This window comes from Corvus kubaryi, unplaced genomic scaffold, assembly GCF_017639235.1.
Source record: "Corvus kubaryi isolate FWS band 111438036 unplaced genomic scaffold, C.kubaryi_AGA036_p1.0 133, whole genome shotgun sequence".
Classification (NCBI taxonomy): domain Eukaryota; kingdom Metazoa; phylum Chordata; class Aves; order Passeriformes; family Corvidae; genus Corvus; species Corvus kubaryi.
Window position 1 is genome coordinate 16,381,319 of NW_024580667.1, and position 10,922 is coordinate 16,392,240.

Here is a 10,922-nt window from a genome sequence, read left to right on the forward strand (position 1 = left end):
TGCCATTCTCCAAGAACTGCTCCAGAGTGGAGCAGTTGCCAGATGCAGTGCCAGATGCAGTCCTTCAGAGGTGGACTGCTCCAGTATGAGTCTCCCATGGTCCTCAATTCCTGTGAGAAACCTTTTTCCTGCGTGGTCCTCTCTCTGCAGGCTGCAGCTTCCTCCAGGACATATCAACCTGCTCCAGTGTGAGCAGCTCCACAGCTGCAGGTGGAGATCTGCTTCACCGTAGTCTTCCGTGGGCTGCAGGGAAACAGCCTGCATCACCATAGTCCACCACAGGCTGCAGGAGAATTTCTGCTCTGGCACCTGGGGCACTTCATCTCCCTCTCTCTTCACCAATCTTGGCATCTTCAGGGCTGTTTTTATCACATTTTCTCACTCCTTTCCCCCCCAGCTATGCACAGCCTTCCTTACCCTTTCTTTAAAATGCTGTCACAGAGGCACTATCAACACCAGTGATGGGCTCAGCTTTGGACCCTGGCAGGTGTATCTTAGAACTGATCGAGTATCTGCGTTGGATACTGAGTCAGTTCCTGATCTTTTCTGACAGAGATAATCCTTGCAGCCCAGCCACTACCAAAACCTTGCTACATAAACCAAATACACTCACCCTCGTAATCCTGAATATATTACCTCCAGCAGCCCCAGAATGCCCCAGGAAGCATTAGGTGCTTCAAACAACTGGGATGCATTTCCTACCTCCTCATCTTACATTCTTCACCACCAGAGTGTGAGGAAGTGGGATTGAGAAATGGTTAAAAGCCACTGCAGCAGAGTGGAGTGAAAGAACAGCTGGAGCTCAGCCTGGAGCAGCCAGAGGAGGGAAAGCAGGGACCAAACCCTATTTCCCGGGAGATGTGTTGTCCTCTCCCTTGGGGCTGCCTCCTTGCTGCAGCAGATTGCTACCTGGCAGAGTTCCCATGAGCAACCAGAAGCTGCTCAAGCAATCGACATCACAGGCTCAGCAGTGAAAGATGTTTCCTCATGTCGGTGACACTGTGTATTTCCCCATCACAGAACTGGAGGATCTGGCTGTGTCTGGAACTAGAGAGCACACTGTACTCTGAGCCAGGCTGTGGGGTGGGTTCTCCACACAGCAGAGCCCCACCTCACTTAACTGAGATCTTTGGCCTGAAGAAGCCCACAGGATTAGACCCTTACTGAAAGCCTGAGTAATGTGCAGTCTCAGAGCGTACAATGACTCACAAAGAGAAACAAATTACTGTAATTTAGGGTGTTTTGATTTCAATGCCAGAATTAGAACAATTCATTCCAGCTCAATTGAAAACAGAAGAGATGTGGTGTTTTTATTTTGCAGGGTCTTTAAGCATCTGCTGTTAATAGCAAGAATTTGCAATGAAAGGCACAAAGGACTGTTAGAAAAGCACTGGAAAACACTTCCTGGGTCCATTCACTTGTTCCAGTTTGCAGAGGGTATACTTGTGTTAGTTCAGGAGAATGTGAGGGTGCAGAGTCTCCTCATTGCCAACCACTGTAATCTCTTCCATGCAGAGGGCTGGCTTCTGGCTTTTCTTCTGAGGAAAGGCTGAGAAAGTTAGAGTTGTTCAGCCTGCAGAAGAGAGGGCTCCAAGGAGACCTCGTTGTGGTCTTTCAACACTTAAAACATTTAGTAGGGTCTGTTGAGACAGGACAAGGGGTAATGGTTCTAAACCAAAGGAAGGTAAGTTCAGACTAAATATAAGGAAAAAATCTTTAAAATGAAGGTGGTGATCCAGTAGAACAGGTTGCCAGAGAGGCTGTATAGGTCCCATCCCTGGAAACATCCAAGGTCAAGTTGGACAGAACTCTGAGCAACCTGTCCCTGTTCACTGTCTGGAGATTGGGCCAGAAGAACTTTAAAGGTCCCTCCCAATCCAAACTGTTCTCTGACACTGTGATTCCATGAATAAGTGAACAGATTAATACTGGGAAGCACAAGACTGTGTGCATGCACAGGGCAGCAGCACCCCTGCCTGCTAGAGCTGTGGGGTTCTTGTCATATCTAAAAGAGAAATTTTATCTGCAAGGAATTTCTTTATCACTGTGTGACAGATGAATACAATCAGTGTCTAACACATATTCAAGTAAATAAAACACAATAATAATGTGATAAGAGTAATTTCAGCTTCTTATACAGTACCAGTGTAATGTTGTGGTGTCTACCTCTCTCCAACTCTGTAGGATTTTTGCCATCGTATTGAGCATTCACCCCAAAATTATAAAAATCCAAGGAAATGAAAGGAAGAATTAAAACAAAAAACAGGCTCATTTGCCCTAACCTAGCAATCTACCTTTAAAATAATCAGCCACATCTTCTTTTATAGTCAAATAAGAGAAGTAACCATCTCATTTTGAGGCACATATGTTGAGGCAGTTGACTCCATTCTGGAGTTGCCTATTCCTCCCAGTTGTCTCCAAACAGAGGATAGATATATTCATGCAAATGCAGATAACTGTGGTTTAGATCTGTAACGTTATATGAGGTGAATTCTGTCTAGCAGTCTGTTCCTGCATCCCTCAGGTCTTCTCCCCTTTGTACATCACATGTCAATATTACCAGCCTAATTGCTGTACACTGAAGAAAACAAAGGATTTATCTCTATCAAAATGAAGGGTTGCCTTGCTATAAGGATATTTTCTGTGATCACTCATGATGGCTGTGTCATTTATGTAACTCCTTCTCTGCCTTTTTCCTAACTCATCCACAGTCTTAAAAATTTGCTCACACTGCAGTCTAAGGAAACTTACATATGTATCAAGCATTTTAGCTGGTTTTTCCTAACAAACCATTTTTATCCCTGCCCTTGATGCCCAGTGAAAAACAGTTCTAGCTGGCTTTTCTTCACATTAATAAATAGCATATGGCTACAGTGGCAAAATGCAAAGCACAGGTCCAAATTATCTGAGCATAAAATGTAACCTATGCAGACATCTAGAATATATTTATGCAAATATATGTATATAGGTATATATGAGATAGAGGTGTATATATATAATCCCAAGAGTAAAATGCATTTTATTATTCTCTACTGTTGTCCAGAACTTCAGAGAAAGATTTATGTTACTCCTTTCAGACTGGTGCATGGAATTCTCATAGATCATAAACTGAACTCTTTGTGACAGAGTGAATTAGGCTTTATTTTTATCACGCTTCACAGTTAAGTAAAACAAAGACCATTTGTACATCCTAGTCATAGATCTATGCTGTGAATTAAGTGAAGAAGCCTAACTTACAACTATCATCTGTACGGCTTCTGAACAAAATGTCAAAACCTAAATTCCAGCTTCATTATCTCTGCTGTCAGTTGCTTTTGAAACAATTGACCTCGGCTGTCTCCTGGAGATTTTTTTCTCCTTTGGTTCTTCCCAGTATAATATTTGTCAGATCTTCTTCACCCTCCATCTCCCCAACCTTATCTTTTTTCTAGGCTATTTTTTTACTGAAGAAATAAATTTAACTAGTTTGTGCTTATCATTTACGTAGATGTCTGTCCTAAGCTTCTGCTATCCACATAAAATCTCTGATATCTTTCTGAAAGTTGCCCGCCAGACATTGAGATATCAAGCTCAGTATATTAAAACAATACTTTTAAACTTCATCTGACTGTTGTATTCCCTGTATATATAGCCTTTATGTCTTTTGAAAGCATTCTTATCTTAACAGTTGCTCAAGCTCTTCATCTGGAAATCATTTTTCTAAACATGTATCTAGCTAGATGCAGGCAATATGTATGACTTGCAAACCCTCTGCACGATATTACTGTTATAAGGACGTTTTTTGTCCATTGTGAATCAAAAATGCTTGGTTTGTGTCTTAATACTTTGAAATCACTTGCAGGAACATCTATTCTTTGACCTTGCAATTTGCCCTACTTCAGAAATCCCATCTGATACAGTGATAGGTTTTCTTCATCCATTACTTCAGCTATGACTGCACAAAGAAATATGTATTGCCTAGCATATGCCAGCAATTTTTTCACACAGAAACAACTTCCTTCTGGAAACACTTCACAACTTCTCTTACTGTTTAGCTCTTTCAGCATTGAAAGATCAAAAACCAACTATGGTCAACGCTCAGTCTCATGGTTTGAGTGTAATCTCTTCTCATTCTGTTGATTTTGAGCAGTCCTGGTCTACCTGAAGTCATGGTCTGCTATCTATGTCTAGATGGTTGTATGACTGAGCCCTTGGTACCAACTCATACATGACAAGTTAAAAATACATAAAATTTGTATTCACATCTGATGTAACTGTGCCTTTCAAATTCCTGTATGCTGGTTCAGTCCAGTGTCATGATACAAAATGGAGTCAGTAATGAACATCTGAGAGAGGGTCAGTGCAGCTTCTGCACCTCCCTCACAGTCATACCAGAAATATGGATATTTCTAGCACCATCAAGTCAAGCAGATTGCTTAGGTCTTCTGTCTGTTACTCAGTATCAAAATCCATAAGGAACATTTTCAAGTCAATCACTGCATGACAGCAGGGAAAGAGAAACTGAGCATACAAAATGAAGTTGAGGTGGTTTTAGTCAATCTCTGTGACCTTGTGCTGAGAGGATTTAGATAGAATCTCGATAGGCACCCAGGAGGCACCGCATTCATGCTGGGATTCACCGGGGAAAGGAAGCAATGTCCCTAAACTGTCTCTCAGGTGTGTAAACCCTGTGAGCCATTCATTCTGCTTCAGAGCAACAGCCATGCAGATGACATGGAAAGGAAGGTGCACTAAACTAACTGGGTTGAAAGGGAGTAGTTATTCTCATGAGATCAGTTACTGTTGAGAGCAAATTTAAGAAACTTCATTTCTAATATTAATGCCTTTCAGGCATTTCAGGTGTGGTTACTGAATTTTTAAGTGTGTTTACTCAGTTTTGAGTCAAAATGAGCTAAAACAGCCTTCAGCAATGATTTTTCTGTCTTGTGAGAGAGTGTTGATTCACAAATGCTGGTGAATGAAAGTCTGAGTGTCTGAAGCAGTGACCACTCCCAGATATTTTGTCTGATCCTCTACAGAGAAGTGTATTATGTCTTCCACTGCTGTGCTGGAAGCATACTGGGCTTCCCCTCTGGAGCAGTGGTGAAGCACATGCGAGTCAAGAAGGGGAAGTTTCTGGTGCAGCCTTGAGATCACTGGAGTCTTTGAGGAGGTTTTCCTGTGGCACAGAGCTCTGTAACAGTACTGATGAATTCAGTAACCAAACCACACGCTACCAAATGCAATGCTGAAGCTAACTGGTTGAGGTCAATCTCAAATTGCATTACAAAGTTACACTCTCTAAAGGAGTATGTGCTGTGGAATGATGAATTTGGCAGTTGGACTGCTACATTATTTTCTCATACAAAGCATTTAAATGTAGACTTTCCTGCCTTTCTGTAGGAGGTGCAGGTGTATTTGTTTTATTCTGAGTGGTTTATGAAATGAATGTTGCCAAAGAGCTGAATTCATGCAGTATAGTCTCAGGTGAGTGTGGGTTAATCACAAGAGCCAGGGAAAATATGTCCTGCTTAGGTCAAACCTCTCTCAGTCATTTTCATTACATGAAGGCCTGTAAACTTCCAGCTATAAGGCCAGGTGTGCATATGAAAAGCAAACTTAGGCTGCCATTTTCAAAGAATTTGAAGATGCTTGGGTGTTATTGAAATGCAGTTTGCAGTTAATTAAACCTTCAGTAATTTTTGCTTGCTATAAATTAGTATTTATTTTCTGTGTTGAAATAATAACATTTCTCAAGTAAAATATTTTGTTGTTAGGTGCAGGAGATGACAGAAAAAAATTTTAGTTGAACACCAGCAGACAAAAAAAATTGATTTACTTGTATGTTTGTAATTAAGACTTGTTCCAGTTTTTTGTTTGGCCTTTGAAAGACAGGAAAATTTTGAAATGAAGCCCCAGCTAGGAAGAAAAAATTTTTAAAACCTCCTGTGGTTGTTCTACAGGATACATTTTTGGAACACAGCTGATATTACCATAAGTCTTTTCAGAAAACCGTGAACGTTTTTTTCCACATTTTGATTACATTCTTCTCCTGTTCTTATTTGAGTTTTATTTGTCTTTGTTTTCATTAATACCCATCTTTCCCAGGGGTTTTTCTGACAAGTTAAAAAAAGGCATTTGTTGTCTTCTGTGATTCAATATTTAGAGCATCACAAATCATGGCCATATCATGAAACACATTTGAATGTTTCCTTATGCCCCTTGGTTAAAAGAGGCTGCTTGGAAACGTGTCTGCACTTTAATCCTTGGGAACATACACCAGTAAACCAGAGACATGATCTATAAAAATTCTTAATGGAAAATAAAATAGATGTGTCATAAAAATAATATGTTGCAAAAGTAAAGGTGGAATTCCTTCAGAGGCACTTTTTTTGAGGCTATTATTTGTGGCTATCAGAGGTTAAAGAGCTGACAGGAAAAAAAATAACCAACCAAAACTAAACCACAAACATTCACAGTTGCCTTTCTTTTCCTTTAATACAGACATATTTTGGTTGTTTCAGCTTGAGTGCTCTCCTTCTTCACTTGTGACAGCTGGGAGAAACGCTATTAAGCGCAAGGATTTTTTATTTTTCTTTTCATGATATGGCTTGTAGGGAAGATGATTTGGTATGAAGCTCCCACTGAGACAAGGATGTGGGAAGATCCACCAGTCTTTCAGAGACTCATTTCTTTGTTATTTAGGTGTTTGGCTTTTTAAAGATTGCAAACAAGAAAATTTAGACCTAAGTAACTTGCTTCAAGTTTCACTTCTTTAAATAGTTCTTTAAAACAAACATGCAATAATATGGGAAAAGTCTGTATATCTTGCTACACAGAGATCTTTTCTGTCTATTAGAAAAAAAAAAGAGAGAGAGAGAGAAACAGAGGACTCCTGGGTGACTATTTGGTTGTAATATTCATACAGTCATTATGCTATGATAGGAACTCTTTATTTAATGCTGAAAAAAGTGAATTTTATAACCAGCAGAAATTATATGCAGCTAAATTAGAAAGGATGGCTGAGAGATCAATAAAAATGGAGAAAATTCAGCATGAAAGTATGAGTGTTGGGAGCTTCCCCAAAATTATATTTTTGCTAATGAGTGACAGATCATAGTGCAGCCTGGAGCAGGGCCAGGAAGGATGAATCACCACAATACCACTAATGGAAACCCCTGTTAAGATAGGCTGGGCAAACACTGCTTTCAAGTAAACAGTGTTTACTTGAAAAAAGTGTTGACCCTTCCTCTTGACATGCATCAATGAAATTTTGATAAGTTTGGTGAAATGGTCAGAACAATCTTAGAAAAATTAACTCGTCATTGTACCCATCTAATGTGATCACCAATACATCACTTGTTCTAGGGCATCTGAAACTAAAGCTACTTTAATACAAAATATTTTCAAAACCTGGAGTTCCCAGGTGGTTATGTTGATATTAAGAATTCCTTCCTAACAGTTAATTGATAATCACAGTTAGTACTGGAATTAGTGAAAAGTTGTTGAAAATCTGTTGGATGATATCGCTACAAACTCATACATCAACTACATCCCCTAATCTCAGGGGAGAGGGAAAATTCTTCACTGATTGTGCCTCCTGTGTTGTATCTCACAGCTCCCAACCCACCCACCATTCGAGAAGAGCTCTGTACAGCTTCTTATGATACCATTACTGTGCACTGGACATCAGATGATGAGTTCAGTGTAGTCTCTTACGAGCTGCAGTACACCATCTTCACTGGACAAGCCAACGTTGTTAGTGAGTATAAACCTTCTCTTTTCTTGTTGTTTCCTTATGCTTTCTACATAAACCAAGTGTCTTTAAAGATAAATATGCTCCTATGTCCAAAAAAAAGGAAAAATTATATTTTAGATTGATTTAAAGCCAAAATTTTTAATCCAAACCAATAATGATTTTAAAAGCATTTAAAATTCAGAATTACTTCAGTTAGAATTTCTTGTGTCTTTTCTGGGAGTGTCATGTATTGGGAACTTTTCAAGACTAAGCCCAGGACAAGTACTGTCTGTATTAACAGGACTTGCCTCTTGCGTCCCAAGTCCCTTTTTGCAGATGCAGCAAGTTCAAAGACCTCCATTTCATTGTCTGCACTAGTCAGTCTGCATGTGGGAGCCTGTGTTGAACTGGTCACTACTTAGAGCTGCAACCCCACTGTCATTTATATAAACTTGACATCTGGACCTTTGTCTGAAATACAGATTAAGTCCTTCCCTCTTACTGTCTTCAAGGCTACAAAGCATAGGTCTCAGTGAACTACAGGCTAAGTCAGAAAACATCAGTGGAACAACAACTTATATGGTAACTTGGTTTTACTTAAAATGAGACTAACAAACGTTAATTTTGTATCATAGCACACTTTTTATGAGTACTCTCTATGTTTTGAATCTGTGACTTTCTTTAATGACCGAATTTATTTATTAGATTTTAGATTGCTTTATTGTTAAATAACTACTCATCATAGAAAAAAAAATATTGTCTAATCTTTGGTCAGGAAGTCAGCACTTCTGGGTTCAGTGGTCTGCAATCATTGAGATCTTTGAGTATGAATTTGGAGAAGTCATTCAACTTCTTCCTGATCCCTGTGTATTTAATGGGAATATCACTAGCTGACACATACTTGTTTTATTAAACAAGGATTCTGAAATGAGCCAAATCAGTCAAAATGTGGAGTTTGTTCAAGTCAACATATATTTAGATAGGGAACCCATTGCCACAGAGGGCTGGTGTATTTTGGAGTTCAAGAGATGCCTGAACAGATCATGCAAGAAAAGTACACTGAGAACAATGAAGTGCAGTGAAGTGGCTCTGGAAGTCCCAGAGCTGTAAGCTGTTGAAGCCTGGGAGAACATGGTGAGAAATGATCAGTGTGTGCTTTCCCTATTCCTTAAAACCTTCCTACACCCTAACCTTTGTGCACCAGCTAATACCCTGGACATGCACTGACCTAGATAAACCTAGTTGTGAGACAGGGCAGAAATGCTTTCCTTCTTGCAAAATTTGTTTGTAAGAAGAACATTTGTTGAGATACTTTGATGAAACTCAGTGCTGTGGGCATGTTTACATACTTTATGTCAGTGGAAAAATTGTATGGTCTATGCCAAGTTTGAGTACTGAGCCAAGATCTCCCACTGACTCCTCTGTTACTGTGTGCCTCTCATCTTCTCCATCACTAAGCCGGAGTTTGGTTTCAAGCCATCTGAAAGGATATCTGAGGATTCATGTGCTGGCATCTTAACACATTTTTTAAGTAGCATACTGTGAATGTATTATAGTGTTCAAGACTGACTCAAAAAAAGAAGATGGATTATTGAAAATTTGATGAATGATTTGTCAAAACCTCCATGCAGTATTTCCCTTAACAGCCTGATTTTGAAGAATACACTGCAAAATTTAAGGCTGCTGGAAAGACCAAACAAACTTCAACACATGCTTCTACGTCTGAGCAAGCTGGATAATAAAAAAGTCTAATAGTAATTTTGAAGAAGTTGAAGCAAGGTAGATAAGGAAGGAAAAGCTTCCCTGATTAGCCACTACTAAGCAGAAAGGACTTAAGAGAGTGTGTTGCTTGTTTTCTAGTCCATTTTTATCTATGGCTTTATGCTGTGCAAGTAAATTATTTGCATTATGTGTGAACAACATGTGTGAACAGCAGCAAAAGGTGTGCCATTTCCACACCCTTGGGATGTGGGATTTTACTCCTTGCTTACTAGTGAATAAATAACAAGGTATTTCTATTTTAGGCTGCACTGTAGGTTTCCCATGTAGAGGTGAAAGTTTGATCAGCAAAATATGTATCAATAAGTCTGCTTTCAGGGATGCAATATAATTTTCAAGCATGGCATGAAGTGCTCAGTATGCAGTCTGAACTTTCATATCACTTTGCAAAAACCGCATAATTAAAACTTTGAAGAGAAAACAAATTTTGTTTACAAAATGCTCTGAAGACCTTAAATGAGAGTAGAAAGAAATGAAAGAATGGCCCGTTTTTTGGTGGGTTTTTTGGTTTGGTTTTGTTTTGTTTGGGGTTTTTGGTTTTGTTTTTTGGGGGTTTTTTTTTGGTTGGTTGGTTGGTTGGTTGGTTGGTTGGGGTTTTTTTAAGAGAGCTAGTTCTTATGCAAATACCCTGGTTTAATTGACAGCTATAATGTTAACCCAAATGAAATACATGCATGTATTATAAGTGAAAGGCCTTTCCAAATGTTGTAAAGCTTTTTTTTTTAATTTCATTATTTAATACAGAGTTGAGTACCTCCAATGGTGACCTTCCTGCCAACATGCTACAAATCTGCCTGGGTTTGTAAAATGTGAGACTCTCCCAGTTCATTCCAAATTACACTGGTTTTGGAGATTTGCCCACTAACAAACATCATAGAATCATAGGATCACTTAGGTTGGAAAAGACCTCTAAGATCATTGAGTCCATCTATTAACTTAACATTGCCAAGTCCACCACTAAAACATGGCCCTAAATGTCACATCCACATGACTTTTGAATACCTTTAGGAATGGTGACACCACCACTTACCTGGACAGTCTGTTCCAATGCTTGACCATGAAGAAATTTCCTAATACCCAATCTAAACCTCCCCTGGTACAATTTGAGACCATTTCTTCTTGCTCTGTCAATCCTAACCTCATTTTACTCAAGAGAACTGCTTGGATATTTATTCTCTTTGTTACATTATATTCTTGATCCTGGAGAAGGATTTAACATCCCACCTGTTACAAATGGCTTTCCAAGGCTGTTCTTAGAATATCAGAGTGTACCTCAGTAGTGCAGTTGAACACAGAGAGCTAGTGTCACTGTAAGTGGCATTAGCAGGTGCTGCACTGCAGCCTCCATGTTTTGATGAACTGAGGATAGGTTTGTGGGGTGTCCTGGGTTGCAGTGTATTCTATTACCATCCTCAGGAGCCGTTGA

General features: G+C 39.4%; 1 protein-coding gene across 7 annotated transcripts in view; it reads left to right on the plus strand.

Moving 5' to 3' along the window:
- MID1 (midline 1) overlaps window positions 1-10,922 on the plus strand; it is a 242,505-nt gene that overhangs the window by 219,096 nt on the left and 12,487 nt on the right. For all 7 annotated transcript variants that reach the window (XM_042037855.1, XM_042037881.1, XM_042037843.1 and 4 more), the window contains one exon: window positions 7,598-7,741. In XM_042037855.1, coding sequence (XP_041893789.1) covers window positions 7,598-7,741 — 144 coding nt within the window. The remainder of the gene's footprint in view (window positions 1-7,597; window positions 7,742-10,922) is intronic.